The sequence below is a fragment of the Glandiceps talaboti genome, chromosome 5, assembly GCF_964340395.1.
Source record: "Glandiceps talaboti chromosome 5, keGlaTala1.1, whole genome shotgun sequence".
NCBI classification, from domain to species: domain Eukaryota; kingdom Metazoa; phylum Hemichordata; class Enteropneusta; family Spengelidae; genus Glandiceps; species Glandiceps talaboti.
The window spans coordinates 4,597,090-4,617,862 of NC_135553.1; the positions used below are offsets into that span (position 1 = coordinate 4,597,090).

The 20,773-nt window shown below is 35.5% G+C and overlaps 1 protein-coding gene across 1 annotated transcript; it reads right to left on the minus strand.

Annotated features, from left to right (window-relative positions):
- Positions 1-3,453: 3,453 nt before the first annotated feature.
- On the minus strand, positions 3,454-20,773 carry LOC144435188 (tectonin beta-propeller repeat-containing protein 1-like). Its single transcript, XM_078123761.1, has 23 exons — positions 20,533-20,773; positions 19,798-19,983; positions 19,237-19,359; positions 18,835-18,957; positions 18,248-18,428; positions 17,353-17,450; positions 16,881-17,003; positions 15,197-16,364; positions 14,378-14,511; positions 13,661-13,813; positions 12,738-12,899; positions 11,950-12,095; positions 11,361-11,488; positions 10,619-10,709; positions 10,141-10,234; positions 9,728-9,807; positions 9,119-9,175; positions 8,086-8,260; positions 7,273-7,408; positions 6,713-6,802; positions 6,351-6,457; positions 5,833-5,940; positions 3,454-5,161 (listed from the first exon to the last, which is right to left on the minus strand). The coding sequence occupies exons 1-23, from the start codon at positions 20,755-20,757 to the stop codon at positions 4,997-4,999; spliced, it is 4,053 nt and encodes a 1,350-aa protein (XP_077979887.1). The 5' UTR covers positions 20,758-20,773; the 3' UTR covers positions 3,454-4,996.

Consider the following 20,773-nt stretch of genomic DNA (forward strand, 5'->3'; position numbering starts at 1 on the left):
GTGACAAGTACAATAAATAAAATGAAGAGTGTATTTGTAGTAGTCATGGTTACGTACTTTTTAGAGTGTTACTCTTATATGACTAACATTATTTCGTGAATTATTTGAGGAATTCCAAAGTGATATAGTTTGTACGATTCTGCAGCTGGTCGTGATATTGACGATGAATGTGCTTGAATTGATGAACAACGAAACAATGAAATGGCTAGACTTCGTCTTATACATCGTATATATGTCCAATAACATTTGTCCAAGTTATTGGTGGATGCAAAACATACACACACGTTCGCTCAGATTGAAGTCCTCTCAAGGAGATAGAACTCATCGGTGACCACAATGCATCATCACATACAGCCAAGATGGATAATAGTTTGAGTGTTCTCCCTCCCCCCGCCTCTTTCTATGTATCCCTCTCTCCCTTTTCCATCTCTCTCCCCAGTAACTAAGTTCGAATTCATCATTTAGCTTGTTCGTTACTGAGTCTTACATACCGTACGTAATAAATAAACAAAAACATGTTGTTGGTAGTCGAATACTACTACTTACATGGCCACGGCTATAAAATTCACATGAAATTGTATCATATAATGTTAACCAAATGCAAAGATTATTCAAGTACGCGTCAGAACGTGTACAAAACCTCAAGTGAAAGCGAACGTTCCCCAAATTAAGGCCTTGTTTCGAGAGAACGGAACATACTCTAACTCGTCATGATAATGGGATTCCTATATGGATTCTCAAATGCGAATAGACATACAATAATCAATATCATAGTAAACGATTCGTGACATCTGTACATCTCACTGACATCTAATTTCTACATATATCCTATCAAATTATTTCTTTTCGCACGTATAGAGTTTTGCTAAGACGCGACCCCCTATCTATATCCAGACTCAGGCCCAGATGTTTCTGACTTGAATTATTACACATAAGTCACACAGTCGGTGGATGACCCTAATACAGAAGCAACACTGCAAAAATGATTGGCACAATTTCAAGCTACAGTTCTACTGTGTAGGCAGCATCGCAGAAATTCCGATAAAATTGCTCTCAGTCGGATGTACACTGTGTATATCATTTCATGTAGGCAATCCGCTGTATACGTTTGACCTGGGTGTTAAAGCCTATACGTATCTCTACTAAAACTATTTTTTTTCAAAAAAAAATATTCTTAACCTCTCAGTTAGTTGTTGACGCTTTAGCCGATATCAGATTACTGGAGATTAATAACGATTTATCTGCGAGGTTGCTAAAAGCAATATTTTCACGTACACTTTATGACTAGTATTGCATTCTGCTTCAATCAGCTATTTATCATGTCATCACCGTGTCTCAATCGGGAACAGGGTGCCTTGCATCTGTTGCTTTCTTACACACACAGAATTTGTCACTTAGGTCTGCTATAAAAAGCACAGCTTTCTTTGGTTTGAGAAATGAACGTTTTACTATAGTGGCCGTAAAAGAAACTGAGTTATCGATACTATAGTTATTCACGGTCTATCAGGGTCACTTTTGTCTCTTTTTTAAACTTGATTTTAATGTCAACATTAGAAGTATAATTCATGTCCTTTTACATGTAAGAATGCACTCTGGTTGTGTGAAAATTAAACCTGCACTAGCTGCAACAGGGACGTTTTTTTTCATCAAGTAACCAAAGATACATTCACTAAAAGTAATCAATTACCTATAAAAACAGTGTATTTGTTAATTAGTGGTCAATATTATCTGTAGGATGACAAGCTTGGCTTTGAATCCGTCACCATGTTTTTTAGTATCATTTTTTTCCGAACTGAAAATTATATTCACTGAAAATTGTTAAAATACCAGTAATTAGATACTGTACTCGTTAATCGGTGGTTGATATTATCATAAGCAGTACATAAATACGTTGAAATCGAGATCACCGTTGAGGGCGTTGATTTTTTAGGTGCGTACCCGAAAATCAATTTGATTTGATTTATTGAGTATACAGGTACAAACATACGTTTACCCACATGTGATGCGATACTGTTCGTGGTATACGATTATTACAAGTAAGTTATTGTACCAAACAAAACATTTCCAAAATGTTCCAGTTGCAACTAGTGCCGCTTTGACAGATCACGTGATTTACTGTTACACAGCTGACATTTGTTGGGGGAAGAAGAGAGGAATAAAGCCTTTAACAACAAACACAGTTTTGTACCTACATGTACATGTACATGCACTCGATGTTGATCTTTTGAATACCCTATCACGTGCTTCAGTCAGCATCCAATCACAAAAGAGAAGGTAGCTAGCAAGTCGCGGTTGTTTGCAACCAGTAACAAACATCATATCATTACATCTCATGATATGCATAATGCCACACAGAAACATCTTTGTATGTGTTATCAGAGGTTGTGTGGTTGTCCCTGACAATAATTTCACTCACAGAAATACTGAGCATTGTGCATTTCACCTCTGTGGCACTTTATATAGACTGTAATGACGTCATCAGTCCAGGCTTATCAGTCTGCCTTGGGGGAATGGGAGATTAGACTGCACCCACAACGGTTGATCTGTCAGTCTACACCTATTCATGTGACGTCACACATTTAACTGGCACAATTCAACAGCACAATCTAAGAACTTAGTAGAAGGTATTGTTTCAAAGGAAAGCTCCACAAATTCATTACATGACAACATTTATATTAGGATCACAACAATATCGCAATTCTTTAATGTTAACACAAACATCATAACCAATGTTAGTGAATGGTTCACATGTACACAGGAAAAAATAAAACCCACCTAACTTTTGCCTTGATCTTTCTTTGGTAAATGACATCCAACATAAATATTACAAACATCAATTTCATTTTTTTTTTAGATAATGTTTTTACATCTCTATAGGATAACAATATGAAACTTTCCTTTTACTGTAAACATGACAATGTTCTTTGACATGTCAAATATTTGGTACATGAGAAGAAATAAAATATAGCTAAAATGTAAAGCTTACCACCTGCTTTTAAGTACAATACTCAATTTGTTTATGTGTTAGTGTAGGTTATACACATTTCCTTTGAAATTATTTTTTGAATGGCACATTAATGTCATTTATACAATGTTTCGCTTGAAATTAGCCTATTATTTTGTGTGTATGAAAGTATGCAAGAGTGTCAGTATATGTATGAGTAAGTGTGTTTTACTGTGCAATTTTCAATGTGGTATATATATTTACAAACATCCGGAGTCCTCTTTTGAAATTTTTCATTTTGGTTGAATGTGGTGTTATTTTCAAATAGACTCCTTTGATCTTTGCTAGCATTACTGAAGCCTGCAATCCTCCTGTGTATATGAATATGTGTGTTTGTGCATGTTGGAGGGAGGGAGCGAGGGAGCGAAAGAGAGAGAGAGAGAGAGAGAGAGAGAGAGAGAGAGAGAGAGAGAGAGAGAGAGAGAGAGAGAGAGAGAGAGAGAGAGAGAGAGAGAGAGAGAGTGTGTGTGTGTGTTTGAGATATGTGTGTGTGTATGGATTTGAGAATACATGTGTATAGTTCAGTGTGTCTGCTCATTATCTGAGGTAATCAATCACAAAGGTCGTAAATGACACCAAAAATATTCTTAAAAATTAACTTAATGTACCTATGAATATATGGTAAGGAAATACATGTAACAATAATGATACATGGGGGCTCTATGAAATTGAAAACACTTGAAATACGTACAATTAGGGGCGAGGTTAATAGTTCAATGTAGGATAAAAAATAATTTCTTTTAGTTAGGCCTCAGATCCCTCCACCTCCTCTTCTAACTTACTTCACCAAAATTTAAAATTGTTCCAGACAGTGCAATCATTTCAAATCAGTATGAAGTACTATGAATACAAAGCCAGTATGTAGTGAGAAAACAATAGCTTGTTTATTGACACTTTAATGTATTTTAGTGCCATGCATTTATGATAGTGAAAATTCTTCCATTTCTCATTTCTCATTTTTAAAAAAAAGAAGAAGAAATATTTCTATTTAGAGGTACAAAACAGATTTCAATAAAAGTACAATTGACTTTGTAGGATGAGAACTAAAATGGTTCAAACCCCTCCACCCCCAAATTTTTTTTTTTTTTATCCTATATTGAACTATTGATCTCACCTCTTAGTCTGACACTTTGAAGGTATGTCTTGTACAATCACTCCTCCACAACACTACATGATAAACGAAATGAAGGTAAATTTTACAATGGAATATCTTGTCTATATCAGCAGCTATCTCAGGTAAGTACATAGTAAACAAAATTTGCACCACAACACACTTTTGATTGGCTGTTTACATATTCATCAAGAATAAAGAGTTGCCATTGGTCAATGTGCAGGTGCACAAGCTGATACCCAACTTGATTATCAGTTATAGTAACACTCCTGTAAGTATGGTAAATCAGTGATAAAAACACTTCTTGGATGTATGAAGAGTATTTTAGCGTGATCTCTCAAACACTTGTTGTCAAAAAGAAATTCGTTCTTTCCCACCTGAAATATCTGCTTTGTTCCAGAAATGTAAATTTTATATACATATTACAAGCTGATTGGGTTGATTCACTTGAAGCCACCTTTACATGAGGTAAATACAAGCTGTTACTCCTACTGACAGTATCAAATGTGCCATTATGTATCAGTTACATAATTTTAAAGTTACACTGTGTTAGGACGCCCTCATGCATCGACCGACTCCCTTGTACAGTAATCTAACGGCAGACAGGGTAGGACACTGTGTCATAGCTTACAGACTAACTGTAATAGGAACTGCTACTGCAACTGTCTTTGCTACATAATCCTTGGTTCTTGGCATTTGACTGATGTATGATCTCAGCACAAAGCCTTATCACTCGGCGTGACTACCACACCACCAATGTTATCTCTGTTGATCTTCTTTGCATCGAGGATGCCATGTCATCTTGGATGACAGCATGGCAATGCTACATAATGATTCTTCAGTTCTTGGTATATACACTGATATAGGAGTGATGTATGATCTCAGCATAAAGCCTTATCACTCGGTGTGACCATCAAGCCATCAATGTTAGACGTTATCTCTGGTGATCTTCTTTGAATTGAGGGTGCCATGTCGTCTTGGATGACAGCATCAATATCTTCCTCTTTGAAATTCAGTCCTCTAATACAGATATGTGACCATCCACCCTAGATTGGCAAAAGTCTCTTGTCATTATAAATTACAGTACACACATGGTTATGTAATACAAATAATGGACACATGGGTGATCACTCAAACTGTCATGCAAGTGCATGTGGTGATAGGTTTTCTATTTACAGAAATGTCCATTGTAGTCAGAAGAATGCCATTTTATTTACTACAGCGGCAATTGAGGTTTGAGCTAAACAAAGACTAAAGCTGTTGTTGCAGCATGTTTATATAAGCTATGGATGGATGTTTGACTCAACAGGGTGGTGTTTCTGATAGCTAGTTTTTCTCAAGTAGCCACTCACTATCTTGATCACAGGCTGGTTATATTCACACAACAGAGACACCGATATCACTTTGTTTTACTGTACCACGTCAAACAACAATAATTTTAGTTTGTGTCTATCTTAGTCAGCCGAAACATCAATTGCCACTGTAGTATTATAGGATGTAAATTATTTTTGACCATAATACTTTCTAGCTGAATACATGCACCAGTGACATTGTCATTTTGTGTAATTTATTTCTTCACATCCACCCATATCATCTTCACATTTTTTTGTGGCAGCGCCATAAAATATAATCGGTAAAATAAACTATGATCACACACTGATTCATTACAAAGGGATGTACTGTTTAACACTCTAAATTATGTTTAGCTGTAACTTACCCCAATGCCTAGATCCCATGAGTTACCTGTTGGACGTTGTGGTGTTATACCTTTTCTTTGACATACTACTCCATGAGAACCACCAACCTTTTCAGCTAGTACCCATACCTGTCGTACACAGGAGAAGGTTGATAAAGAATGAAGGGTATATCACATTAGATAAATGAATGATGCTAATGGTAAATATATCAGTACAGACTTGTACAATTTTTGTAACTGTGAAAAAAGCACACAGAAGCATGAGAAAGAAGAATACTGCATTTCAGTATGCAGATACAAAATGAAAAGACAAAATCTCTGCTGATAGCAAAAGTTTGAATTTACAAAATTGGTACATTGTGAGAGTTATTAAATTTTCAGCCATACATGAGTTAGCTTTCTTGTTCTATTTTGCCCCATTAATGAGAGGTAAAATGCTGTTACAGGTACTGAGAATAAGTCAACCTTCTTGTTCTATTTTGTCCCTCTAGCGAGAGGTAAAATAGTATGGAGAATTGTAAGGTAAACAAATTTATCACCTGGTCTTTTGGTCCAACTGAAACTTTCTGTATGTTGTTACACACATGAATCCAGCGTGTTCCTTCTGGGAAAGTTAAAGTGATGTCTTTCCGATACCATAGTCCATCTGAGGGTTAATATCAACAGGAAAAATGTTATTTAGGAATAAAGGAGACCAATGGGTGATATTTTCAATACAGTAAGACTTTTAACATGATTTACTAGATTTTTGGTCATTTTGAGTAATTCAAGAGTAAGATTGACTAATGTGTGTCATCTTTAGCTATACATGTGTTCCATTGAAGTGTTTGTGAAGTTGAATTGTGCTCTTATTGATGATTGGCTGTCTTACGAAGGAATTGCAATGTGATTACAAACTTACTATGTATGTCTACGGCATAGACAGCACTTCCACCAGCTGATACCTGTCGTAATGATACATGTGGAGGTGGAACATGAAACCAACAATCCCCTGAAATATATTAATGTGATAACACAATATTGTAAAGATTAGAAAGGCTATCAACATCACACGCTGCAATTCCAAGATCAACAGAGATGAAGATATTGAACTACCTAATATTTACAATTGGCTGATCATACCGCCCTCTAGTGGTCAGCTGTAAAAGACATTAATGTTGAAAGGTCACATTCATTTCTAATTTACCATTCCAGAGTAAATATATTTCACTGTCTTAAATTGTTTGTGTAAGTTGCACAGATCCTCTCAGGGGGATTGTTGCTCAGACTTATGTGGTCATGGGGACTTGGGTCCAAACAAACAGGACAGCTTACAAACGATAGGTGGATAATGTAAATAGGAATGCATAAATGAGTAATAGAAACAAAGGCATAAAATAAACAAATATACACCAGGCTACATTTCCATGTTACTTTCTAGTACTTTTAGCTATGTGTACATAATTTACTAAGTCTTCTTACCTGCTATATTTTGGGGATTGACAGTATTCCTGAGATAAGCTGAGCCATCTTTGGCAATACCCCACACTCTGTAGTTACCACCAACTGATATTGATTGGAAAGGTTGATCACTGGGTACATGAAGCCAATTTCTTCCCTAAAGATAGATCAAAAGATAATTACATGTAACACCAATGTTTCATTATTTTGTTAACTTGTCCTATGAATTCACATGTCCAGCTATATCATATGTATATAACCAATAAGCATTGATGTGGATTTTTTTCTCATTTTTTCTCTGTCATTATGTACTGTTGGTAAACTAACAAGTACCAGTATGTGAATAACTCTCAATACATACACAGGAGCAAAACACTGGATTTGTAAGTGAGAAATGTGTTTCTGTCTGAAATATGGATATTTACTATCAATTTTGTGTTTGATGTGTCAACTTAATTTTCTAATTTAATATCAACTTCCTAATTCTGTGAATAATGACATGTCTGTATTTGATGATTTTCCCCACTTGGTAATCTGTACAACTCTAACGTATCTGACATTGTCATTTTACTTCCATTTGATCTACACTAGTTTATTTTTACTCAATAATTTTATAATCCAGTGATCAGCATTTCTGTTTATACAGTAATAATTATACCAAACAAGATTGATTTTGATTTTAATTATACCAGCAGTGAACCATACAACACATGAAGTATTTTGAGCATTCTATACAGGGTTAGTGCATGCAGTCAATAGGCACAAAATACTCAGCTAAGTCATAGCAAAACGCCTTTCATAACATCATTGCGTGGATTTCAAAACTGCACTAACCTGGGGGTTCCGTCTGGTTACCCCTTCCCTTGTTACCACATCCCCATTTGCAGCAATTGCCCACAATGCAATGGGCCCACGGTCATTCTCATTTGCATCTACTTGTAAAGATACATCAGTTAGTGATAAAGGAGGTAGTTCCAGCCATGGACCAGTTGTAAATAATTTACATTTCCTAAAATAAATGCAAACAAAATAAATTTATCAATAAATTTATGATCATTGATGTCACCATATCAAACAACCTGAACAATTTCCTATTAATGAGTACTCTAGATAGCTGCTGAGACCCGATCGGGCTATCAAACCTGCTTACTTTAAAATGATTGAAGGTTGCCACTGAGGGCACTAGCCCAGACAGCGGTACTCTCACTTTTCAGCTTTATTAGGCAACCCCTAAAGAGAAGATCCAAGGTCTTGCTACTAGACTAATTAATGGTATGATATGATATGATATGATGTGATATGATATGATATGATATGATATGATATGATATGATATGATATGATATATGATATGATATGATATGATATAATATAATATGACATGATATGATATGATATGATAAAACAGATTATAGTGCCTAGTATCTATTGGTAATAATCACTGGCACTTTACAGATAGCACCAGTCAGTCATAGTTTAGATCCCTAAAAAAGTGCAAACTCAATGCAGTCTTCCAATACTACATGTAGTAGGTACAGTATGGTACATGGATAACAAATATGAGTTTTACCTATATATGTACATGTGTTTTTACAACATGGGGAAACAACAGTATTAAACTTATGCTGAAAGAAAATATAACAACAAAGTGTGGTATTGTACATTAGATAATATATAGGGAATATTCAACCATTTGAAAATAGGTGATGTTTTAATCTATTCAAGACTTGAGTTTCAAAATTTACATGTTTCATAGGAATTTTGTCAATCAGTGGACATCATTTCCTCCAAAATCTTGATGAATTGTAACCACAGATATTGGGGAGAAAAGATGCACCATGTATCATACATAGGTGTGTGTTTTTACCTGACCCATCTTCTCCGCCTGACATAGTCCTTCCATTTCTTGTCTTTGTGATACCAGCTGAGTAGAGAGAAATGGCCAAATATCAATAAGAGGGTATTGTTGACAAAGTCTATCATTTTTTATATTCTCTGTATACCAGATTGAGGTCAGTCTATAATGAACAATGTCATAATGATATTATATATATACTGTGTATCAGAGATACAGCATCATGTGAGATATATTAAATATAACAAAGTTATCTATAGGATAGACTATTGCACAATAGAAGCAGCAGCATTTGTTATATAAAAGTGTCACATTGTTAAGGTGGTGCGGTCACCATGTGATGGGCTGGGTGGGGTGATGGAGAAGAAAAATTACAGATCAATAGTTTTGCGTATTTTCATTTACCTAATTTGATACGGTGAACAGACAAACTAAGGAAAGTTGTTTGTATTGTTATGCTTTCCAATCAAAACATATATACCCACATTCTTATAAATATTAACTGATGAAAATACATACCCATGGAAGTCATTTGCATGCTTATATATATTGACCAATGAAAATACCTACCCATGGAAGTCATTTGCATGCTTATATATATTGACCAATGAAAATACCTACCCAGGGAAGTCATTTGCATACTGCCAACCTTCTTGATCTGTGCCACCTTCTAAAGTGTAATCCACCGTCCAATCATTGATCTGTTTTATAGCAAGTACACAAATAAAACATTATATTCTAGCAGGGAATTCATATTTACACTTACATTTCAAAACTTAAATAATAAATCCATTTGTTGAATTCTTTGCATACTCATACCCTTCTTTTCCATGCTTTTCTTTTGTGCTTTAAATTTGCATCAAGCAATATCTTAAAATTATCAATATCTATGTAAAACATATTATTTTACAGTTTATTTCAAGTAGTTGAAATAGTTCTTATGGAATTAAAAAAAATCCTGTGCAGTGTAGCATAATTACATGTAACTCTTGAAGATGACCGGAATGGTGCTGTAAAACTAAAATTGAACTTACCCACTGCCAGTGAGGAGATGGCAGTTTTACTTGATTGGAATCATCTTGAAGTGCTGACACTTTGTTCTTGAAAAACATCTCCCCAAGGAAGCCCCTGATAAGAGTCAAACAAACAAAGTAATTCAACAGAGAGTAATCAATTAGTAGAAATCAACCAAGATATACAAAGGTATGGAAATTTTGAAATTTAAATAGTTACTACTTGTCAATGAATTCATATAGATGATTCTGTCTCTGTTTGGTACATGGTTGGGGTGGGTGTGTATGAAGCAGGGGTAGGGTCGGGGTGGGAACAAAGTATGTTTTACCAGTCAGTATATCCCTGTGTAGGATTCTATTCCTGTGTTTGGTTTATGATGGGGATGGGTATATGGTTAAGGTGGATGACTGTGTGCTTGTAGGATTGGGTTGGGTTGGGTTGGATTGGGGTGGGTGCATGTTTAGCTTAGGTGATCAGGGGCAAAGTAGGGGTACTTACCTGTCAGTAAATCCCTGTATTGGGTTCCATCTCTGTGTTTGGTACATGGTTAATTCCTGGCAGTCTGTCTGTTTCTGTATCCCTGTAGCACCTAGCCAATCACATAAGACATATATGTATCAGTCTAGTTACTTTTTTGTTTACAATCTAAATCCTATGTATAATAGAGTGAAAATTTAAATCTTATAATATATTCATTGATAAGCATAAATCCAATCACTCAAGATTGAAAGTGACGTGTGGAGAATTGAATTGCCCTTCGATAACAAACCTGTCTAGACTTATAGGGAACTTTAGGAAAGAGTGGACAAATAATGGTTTTAGTAGTTAGAGGACTTGGTTTGTAATATTACTGATTCAGTCCTCACTACTGCAGTCTACTTCTTATTTGAATCTCGACAGTGTTCCTGTCAACCAAGATGTATAAATGGGCACCTGGCAGGATGGAGATTGTCATATGTGAAGGATTTCTATCCTGTAAGGATTAACTTAATCAACAGCAGATTGAATATGAATTACAAGGGGGTGGAGAAGTATTATATCTGTGGGGTAATCATTGTTTAGCATAACTTTTAATGAAATATTAATGTGGAAGGTGTAATATACAAATTAATTACAGAATGTTATTAAATGGATCTGAAACATAAGATTTTCTTTTCACTTCCCCAATAATGTATGCATTTTGTAGGAGTATGAATGAAATTCATTTTATCATAAAAACTTCTGTATATATATATAGTACCTTTAAATGGGCCTCCACCATAGCCTCCAGTGTATACCCATACAGTATGATCATACCCAATGCCCCATACCACACCAGCTGGACAACACTCTGTTACCAACATGTGACCACCTATTTGATGCCAGTACCTAATATGCAGTACACACAACAGAATTATGTTAGCAAGTTAACAACACAACTGTGGATAAAACTTTTAAAATCATTACTTTTCTGGTTCTTAGCAACAGTAAAGTTGGTAAATTATCAATTAAAGTTGTATGAATGATTTCTATAATTACCAAGCCGAAGGTAATTCCTAAAATAATCACTATGATCACATTTCACTATGATCAATGTCTCTAAACTTTCTTTCTTTTTTCCCATTTTTTATATTTGTTTAATCATTGCTCCTTAAATTTCCAATTCATCACCATTGCAAGTCTAAACTTGACTTTGTTAGAATTTTGTTCAGTTGACTAATTTATTGAAATGCCATCTACCTAGATTTGTGAGCCTAGAACTACATAATTTTGGTTATAAATCTACTTTTTCGGCTTTGATCATGGTTCACTATTAGGAGGGGTGACAAGGATAATAGTGAGGGACTCACAGGTTATTACACTGCACAGTTTCAATATCAGGCTGTGGTACATGGAAGAAGACATCCCCATGACATGTAGTTGACCAGACTGCCCGACTTGAAGGAGCTCCATCTAAACCTCTGACATCACAACAACTCATGCTGATGGCTGATATCTGTGGATAAAGTCAAAGATAAACTCATTAGGTTGTGGTCTACGAATCTATTGCCACAGCTTACAAAAGTAGGCAGACCTGATGGCAGAGTCCTAAATGTGTTTGTAAGTCGAAATTTAAATTTCAAGCTGGAATAAATGTACACATAAACAAAGTTACTGTTAGTGTAATGCATCAGTAATCTTGTTATTAGATTCACTCACTGACCTACTACGGCTGGGGATGTACAAAAGATGTACAAGTATTATCTTTATAGACAACACATTTTAGAAGTACCCTGAGGTCTGACATTCAATACTTAACTATCAATGTAGTTTACAAGCATGGAAACCTTCATAACTGTGACCTCAGTAAGGAGTTGGGACAGTTTGGATTTATTGAGAACTTGAATGCTTTGATAATTATACCCAACTTAAAGACACCTATGAGAAGTGTCCTGAAACTATCTAAATGAGGTCTCATGAAACTGCCCTGTGTGTGAGTACAACTCTCTCCATATAGTTTACTGTCCAGATTCTATGTATATATGAAAAACTGTCAAAGTTAAGGTTGGAGCTATATTAAAATGCCTACAGTTACCAGCAGATGCCGTCATGTAAATGGGGGGGGGGGGGGGGGTGACAGCTACAAGAATTTACTTACCCAGTCTTCCATTTCCTCATAGGAGTTAGCACCAATCAACAGTGGTACTCTACGAGCTGTTCTCTTGGCTGTGATCAATGCAAATGTTGACTTGCTCTGTCTTGTATCTGGACTTGTAACTTGTAGTACGCATGTAATCTCACTAAGGGATAGCTGGACATGCTGGAATTGATTATAGAATAGAAATATATGAGAACTGAAGTTGCCTTGCTGTTTCAATCATGAGACACAATGTTTCTTACACACACACACACACACACACACACACACACACACACACACACACACACACACACACACACACACTTCAAATGCAAAAAAAAATTACAGAGGTGCCATGCATAGTGGGGTTGTAGAAGTAGATAAGTTACAATTGAAGACATTGAAATCATCAAGTTCATAAGTAATAACTTACGCAGAAACCTATTTGTAATGCACTGTTAAAGAATATCAATGTTTTATGACTTTACAATGTGAATTGGGTAAAGGATCCTGCTGTGCAGTGTGCGGCGCCCTCTAATGATAGCCAAATTTTGTTGTTTTGAGTCAAAATTATAAAAAATGGCATTTCTTGTGAGTCACTACATAGTAAGAGATAGGGAAACACCAAATTTTGGTGTGTCACTAGAAAGTGTGTGGTGTCAGTGGTGCGTCAAATTGGCTCACTGGTCACACGACTGTTGTGTGTGTTCTGTCTCTGTTATTGTTAGTCTAGAATTAGATTGTGTCTATCGTTGTGTTAAAAACATCATTTCTCATGACTCTCTTGTAATGATTATTTAATTCACATATCATATGACTCATTCTTAAGCTATCTTGTTTGTTAAACTGAACAGACACCCTGCCATCTTACGCTAAAAATTTGGAGTTTTCAAATTCATAATTATGTACTGCAAATTCCAGTAATATTGATATCTTCCTACCTTTTGTTTTCCATGGTGTCTGTAGAAGACTGAGAAAGTGGAATCATCTAACTTTCTTTTACTTCCTTGTTCTAATTCTATATTGCAATCATACCATTTATGTGGTCTGTGTTCACGCCACCATAACATACGACCTCGTTTCACCCACGATGTCTGTAATCAAATAACATTATGCTAAGAAATGTTGAGCCAAATTGTTCGTTTTTTTTCTTCTGGAAAATAAATTGATCAAACTGTCTTATAATGCATATCCAGTCAAGTGATAGTTGGGGTTGTCGGTGGCCGAGCGGTTAGCTCGTACGCCTCTTACATCTGCAGTCTGGGTTCGAACCCGCAAGGTGTTGGCTGGGTTTGATTAAAAAATTTAACCAGGTCTGTATGTAAGAATGGTGATGCTTAGTTTGACCCTGCCGAACAACGCAGGTTTTCCCAGGGCACTTCGGTTTCCTCCTGCTTCTTCAACACTAGGGCACTAGGGCGCTGCTCTTGTGGCAACCATTCAACAAATTTCCGAATTTATTTGGACGAATAAAGATTATTATTATAGTTTGACATTATATAGAAATGCCCTTGGAGATTCATGAACTGGATTCACAAAATATAATATGTCGTTCAAATGCAAATAAAAAGAGTTTTAATTTTAACCAAGTCATAGGCGACATTATTCCAAGATTAACATATTGTCTTTATAACCACATTCTTACATACAATACATACCGTTTCTATGGCATGTTCATAGTTCTTAAAATTCTCCACTTCTTGTTGTTGTCTCCTCTGTAATTGTCTTTGTATATTTTGTCTCCACTCACCATGGGCAATCTTTCTTCTGTAAATAGCTGATAGACTCCTACCTGTGATGAGAGTCAATAAATATATGAATATTAAAAATCTTTGAATGGTTTCAGATTGACAAAAGTCAAATTCTTCGTCTTCAATCTTTTATAAACCATAACTGGGCATACTAACTAAGCATCACAAGTTAATTATTTTACAATCCAACAGTGTGAAATGAAAGAGAGTCTTATAACAATCTTGAACCCCAATAGGAGAAACCAGCAGTAGAAATTTCAATTTCAAAAAGATAAAAAAATTATCCTTCTTGTTTTTGCTAAAACATAATATGTTATCACTGCAGGATGATCTCAATATATGACCTACAAATTACCCAGGGATTACCTCCACATGTTACAGAAATAGTTAATAAGTGCAGACATTCACAGTTGACATTAGAAACTCATTTGCAAGTATGCAAGGATTTCAACACTGAACGCTAAATTTTTTTTTTAACTGCTTGTGTGTTATAACCCATGTAAGTCATGTGATCTATCAGTTTTGGTGATTTAAACACAGGTCAGAAGACAACAATGGAAATAAGTTGTTAAAAGTATTTTGTGTAATCCTCGGCAAAGGTATTCAGTGATGTATCTGTTTTGTCTGTCCTGCGAACGTGATAGCTGTATATCCGTTTTAGTTTGTGGTTTTCGGAATATTTTTATGGCAAGTCAAATCAAATTGAATCTTTTTTTTTTTTTTTACCTCTGACTGTATTTAATTCTGATGATGATTTAGGCTGAGCGAACCACTGTGGTAACATTCCTGGATTGACCACACAACCTCCTCCACTGACACTGACCCATGATATTTCACCACGATTATAATGTTGACACAGGTCACTCAGACTGTGATGAAAACTATTCATGCAAACAGATGATTCCTCTGTCTCTGATTGTCCTGAGGCAGTATTCTCTTGACTAAAATCTGAATTCTTCGGATTTGAAGTGTAAATATTAGTTTCTGTTCCTTCAATTGAATCTGTGATAGTTTCCGTGTCTGTATCACTGCATGAGCTAGCACCTTTCTTGAAGGATACTGTAGCCATTCCTGAGTGAACTCTGACCTTATCCTCTCCTTTATCTTTGACCTTTGACTCCTCTTCAATATCATAGTCATTTACAAAGTCAATAATTGTGTCTGAATATTCTGATGAGTAACTGCTCTGTGAGCTAAAATTATGGCGAATTTTATCAGTATTTGTAACTTTGAAATCTTTTTCTGAACTATTTACTTCTTTGTCATGGGAGTCATTGTTTGAGAAATTACTATTTTCTTGGACGGCAGTTTGTTCTTTTGAATCACACTCTCTGGAAGATTGGTGCCTGTCTTGTGACGGGGCTGTAAAAACATTTGAGCTTTCATTATCAGGGAAATCACTAGTCCTTGTATCCCAATATGACTTGAACTCTGACTGTGAACTTGACCTTCGTCTTGGTCGAGTGCCTTCTAAAGTATCAGTACCGCCTCTCTGTTTAGCATCAACAACCTCTTCAAGACTCATAAAGAATTTGACTGTCTTTTCAGTAATGTCACCACTTCTGTCACCATCATTATTATCAGTTGACGAGACACTGGGTAGCTTCATCTCTCTACTGTCGTCATCACTAGAACTTGGTGCATACAACTGATTACCACTAAGAGACTCTATCAGTCCCTGTGTGAATTCAGCTTGTTGATTTTCATTGATCTCTGACATAGATATGGAGTGGAGTAATGAGGCTAGACTAGTGGCACTACTGTGTGGGAGGGCTTCACTCAAGTCTTTTTCTTTACATTCTATAACTTTCCATGTCTTTCCGTAGGGTTCACTAGGAGTCACACCTCTCCTAAAATACACAGTTTTGTTGTCATCATTTCCAAGGGCCCAAACCTGAAAAGATAATAAGAACTCCCATGTTAAGTTTATTAACATACAATTGTAGAACAGTCATACAGATTTATAAGACTGCTGCAAAAGTTAATCAAATTATGGAGAAGGGTGATTTGACATTGTACGTCAAAAACAGGTATACATGTAGTGTACATTAAACATAATCTACAGATATTTGTGAATCTATGTGAATGAATGAATGAATGACTGAAATATGTATGTATGTATGTATGTATGTATGTATGTATGTATGTATGTATGTATGTATGTATGTATGTATGTATGTATGTATGTATGTATGTATGTATGTATGTATGTATGTATGTATATGTGTGTGTGTGTGTGTGTGTGTGTGTGTGTGTGTGTGTGTGTGTGTGTGTGTGTGTGTGTGTGTGTGTTTGTGTTTGTTGCCTGTAGGTGTGTGCATGCCTTCATGTATTATGTACATATGTATTGAAGTAGGTTTCTCATGACCCCCCTTACTGTGAGTTTTAGCTTTGTGACGAAAAAATTTACCTGATCTTGAGGTCCTACAGATACCAGAGACATACTTCCCACCATCTCAATCCATGAAACACCAAGGGCAGCAAAATTATCAGTGGGTGCTTGGAAGAAATTGATTCCTTTACGAAACCATACCTTTGATGAGAATGAAAGAAAATTCAAGAACAGACACAGCAAGTACATTTTGTGTTTGTGTTTGACAGTTTTTATGTAACCTGTTAGGTGTCAAAATGAACCCATAATCTTGAAAAGTGGAATATATCCAATCTTATTCTATTATTTCAATGACAAACATAAGTAAATGAAATCATCTTTGTAACAATCTTTCACATTTCACTACCCCTGGTACAAATAATCTAGTTTGGTTGCCAAGACCCCTATTCTAGTCTCTCTCAGCAATCAAAGTATGAATAATCCCATAGTCCTTTGCATCTGATCATGCTAAATTTGTGTACAAAGTTGCAAGTTGTGTACAAAATCTTACCTTTCCTTCCCTAGTCACAGCCCATACAGCTTTACTTCCTACAGAAACACTCATCAATTGACGATCCTCTGGTGGACATACGTACATCCAATACATACCTACGATACAAGTAATGTTGAAAAATACACAAACATCAAAACATTGTCCAAATTTCAGTACACAGTTTTATGACGTCAGAATTTGAATAAACATACATTCTAAAATTAGGCATGAACAAAAAGTAACATGCATGAATCAACAAACATTATTCTAATTATTATCCAAATGTATGCATGACTCCTACCCAAATTTTGTATAAAATCATTTCCTTAATGTCTGAATTACTTATGGTTTTTTATGTAAAGTATATTAAATTTTTCAAAAATCCTTTTTAACGTAATGTGTCCTGAAATAAGTAAAACAATGTGATTATCATTTAGGTGTACTTGTTCTTTTGATGAATACTTTTAACTTGATTTATTATCTATCCCTATCTATCTATTATATTATATCTATCTATTTTTTCCTAACAGGATAGATACCAATAGACTGCAAGGACAATTGGAGCTTCAAAAATGTTCCTCTATATTTGATAATTAAATAAAAGATGGCTGGCCTGAGGGAAACTAAATTCATCAGGTATCAATAACTGTAGGTGCTTGTAAAGTATTTCATCTTATACTAGTATGTGTAGTAATGCATAGAGCACAAGTCATAGTGTGGGTCAAGAAAATGAATGATTATTATTTTATGACACGTCTTAGGGGTAAAATTATATTCCATGTAATTCAAATTCGCTATTCAGTAATTTTTTCTGAGATTACAATAATACAAACATCAACTGTTGAAATGCAGTCAACAGTGGCTAGAGAGAGAGCGAGAGAGGTATTGGATTGACTTATCTGAGATGACTTACCTAGGGGGTGATCTCTGGAAACACCACATCTGACAACAGCCATACCATCCAATAAGACTCCCCAGACAGATCCTTGTGGTCCAACTGATATTTGAACTACTTCCTTGTCTGGATCAATAGTAACTTCCTGCCACTGAGTACCCTCAGGACAGTTGGCATTGATACCTTCACGTACAAAAACCTATAAAAATTCAGATTCCAACAGTGAAAGTATGAATATCATATGAATTCATGGAGTGAGAAAGGGCTAGTAACCTTTACCAAAGCAGTATCAACATATTTTGAAGATTTTTGCCTGTTCATGTGGCTAGTGTTGACATCTGTGTACCCCCATTTGGCCAATGCAGATAAAGAATGTATCAATGACTTTTCTCCTCAAAGTTCAAAGTTCATATCTTTACTCTTCCCAGCACAGAAGTAAGTCCATACAGTAAGATGACCTACCAAGAACATGACCTTTCTCCTCAAAGTTCAAAGTTCATATCTTTAACCTTCCCAGCACAGAAACGAGTCCATAGATGTAACATGACCTACCCAAACACATTGACTCTGTTAATGACCTTTCACCTCAAAGTTGAACTCCTTACCCTTCCAAGAACAGAAACAGTCCATACAGTAAGATGTCCTTCTGTTTGTCCTCTCAAATCTGTTCCACCAACAGCTATGTCTATAAATGGTTCATGTAGAGCATCAATAAAGGGGCTTGGTATCTAAAGCAAAGTTAAGAATTCCCATCAGTAATTGAGACATTCTATTAGAACCCTAGCATGATATCTCAATTCTAAATTGCATATAGACTTATATGACAACTAAACTGTACACATTGTAATTATTCATATCTAAAGGTCAAAGGTTGTGGAAGCTATATTAATACTGTAATTTAATGTTGTTATTGTACATACATACGTACGTATGTAGGTACATTAGCATTTATGTGAGTATCTATGGATATACCGTAGAATAAGAAAGAATATTGTCAACATCACTACCTTTGCCCATGTATCTAATGCATTGTATCTTTTATATCTTATCCATTTTCTTCTTCTCACACATGAATTCCACTTCTTCTCTGTATGATAGTGAGTCTGAAAGTTGACAGCATATTGCCATCCCTATCAAGAAATGAACAAAATCATATAAATTACTGACTAAGTCTTCAATAAAGCAGTATTTTGAAACCAAAGGGAACAAAAGTGATTTTCTTGTAATTCTACCAAGGGTAAGCATTGCTTACTGTTCCATACCTTTGAAATCTTTTTTTTTAAAAGATCAAGTCTTCACAATGAAATAAACCAAAGAAGAACACACATTTTTCACACTTAGTTAGGTTACAGGTGTATGTTAGAAAATAATTCATTTTTTTCAGCAATCAGCATTGGGATCAATAGCAGGTTTCCCTAAGGAAACTTTCCCTCCAAAAGTGTCAAACTTTAGCAGGAAGCTCAAAAACGATATACTGGAAATCAAAATGAAATGAATATGTTATGATATAGTTAATATTTCAAGCCATGACATTAGTGATAATCTGGCATACAGTACACTAAACTTACCCCTTTTCCTGTCGGTTTGCCGCCAATGTTTTCATCAGTATACCAGTCACTTTCCCAACTCCAGTTGTCCGTGGGCAAAGTGAAATCACTTTTTGGACAACTCTTAGTACCTTCTTCATTACTCCATCCCCATCTATCTTTAAATAGTAGCTTTCTTGAAGTAAACCCATCCACTGGGTTCCATCGCTGGACAACAAAATATACAGTCAAGTTATTAATCCTGTATTAGCTGTAACTGGGGTATCATTCTATCAATGAGATAGCCAACAGTAGAGTCACTGAAAATTGTTAAAATACCAATAATTAGACATTGTACATGTCAACTAGAAAGCTGTTTTATCTATTTGTGGTGGAAGTTTCAATCTTGATTCATTGTTGGGGCTCTGAATTTTGGGTGTGGACCCAAAAATCAATTTGATTGGATATATTGCATCATATTACATATAAATAAACACAAGATAAAAATCTATTTATATCTATATGCATCCTCCTATATGCAAACTACTTCTGACAAAAATAGTACAATGAATAATGGTGATTCTCAATGTTTTGACATACGCTTCTAACAGTAACACCATAGACTGAATGATGTAGATGTGTATTGTTGTGACACTAAAACGATAAGAATGTAAATCCAATACTTTCAGTTTGAATCCATACAACTTGGCTTGTGTACTGTATTAGTCAAATTGTTATGTTATCATAGCATAAATAAATACAAACTGCTGTAGTCACCTGATTTTCAAATGTTTTAACTTGTACTCTGATTGGTACATCTGTGGAGTGTACATACACATACACTTGGTGATCACATCCAAGACCCCAGGCACATCTCTCAACAGCACTCACTCGCTTCATCTCCAGCTGTTGACCTTTCAACTCTTCCCAGTGCTGCCCATTGGTTGGCAGTAAGAACACTTTGCCAAATATGTCTACACCCCAAAGATATGATGTTGACATCTTTATGCTGTGGGTG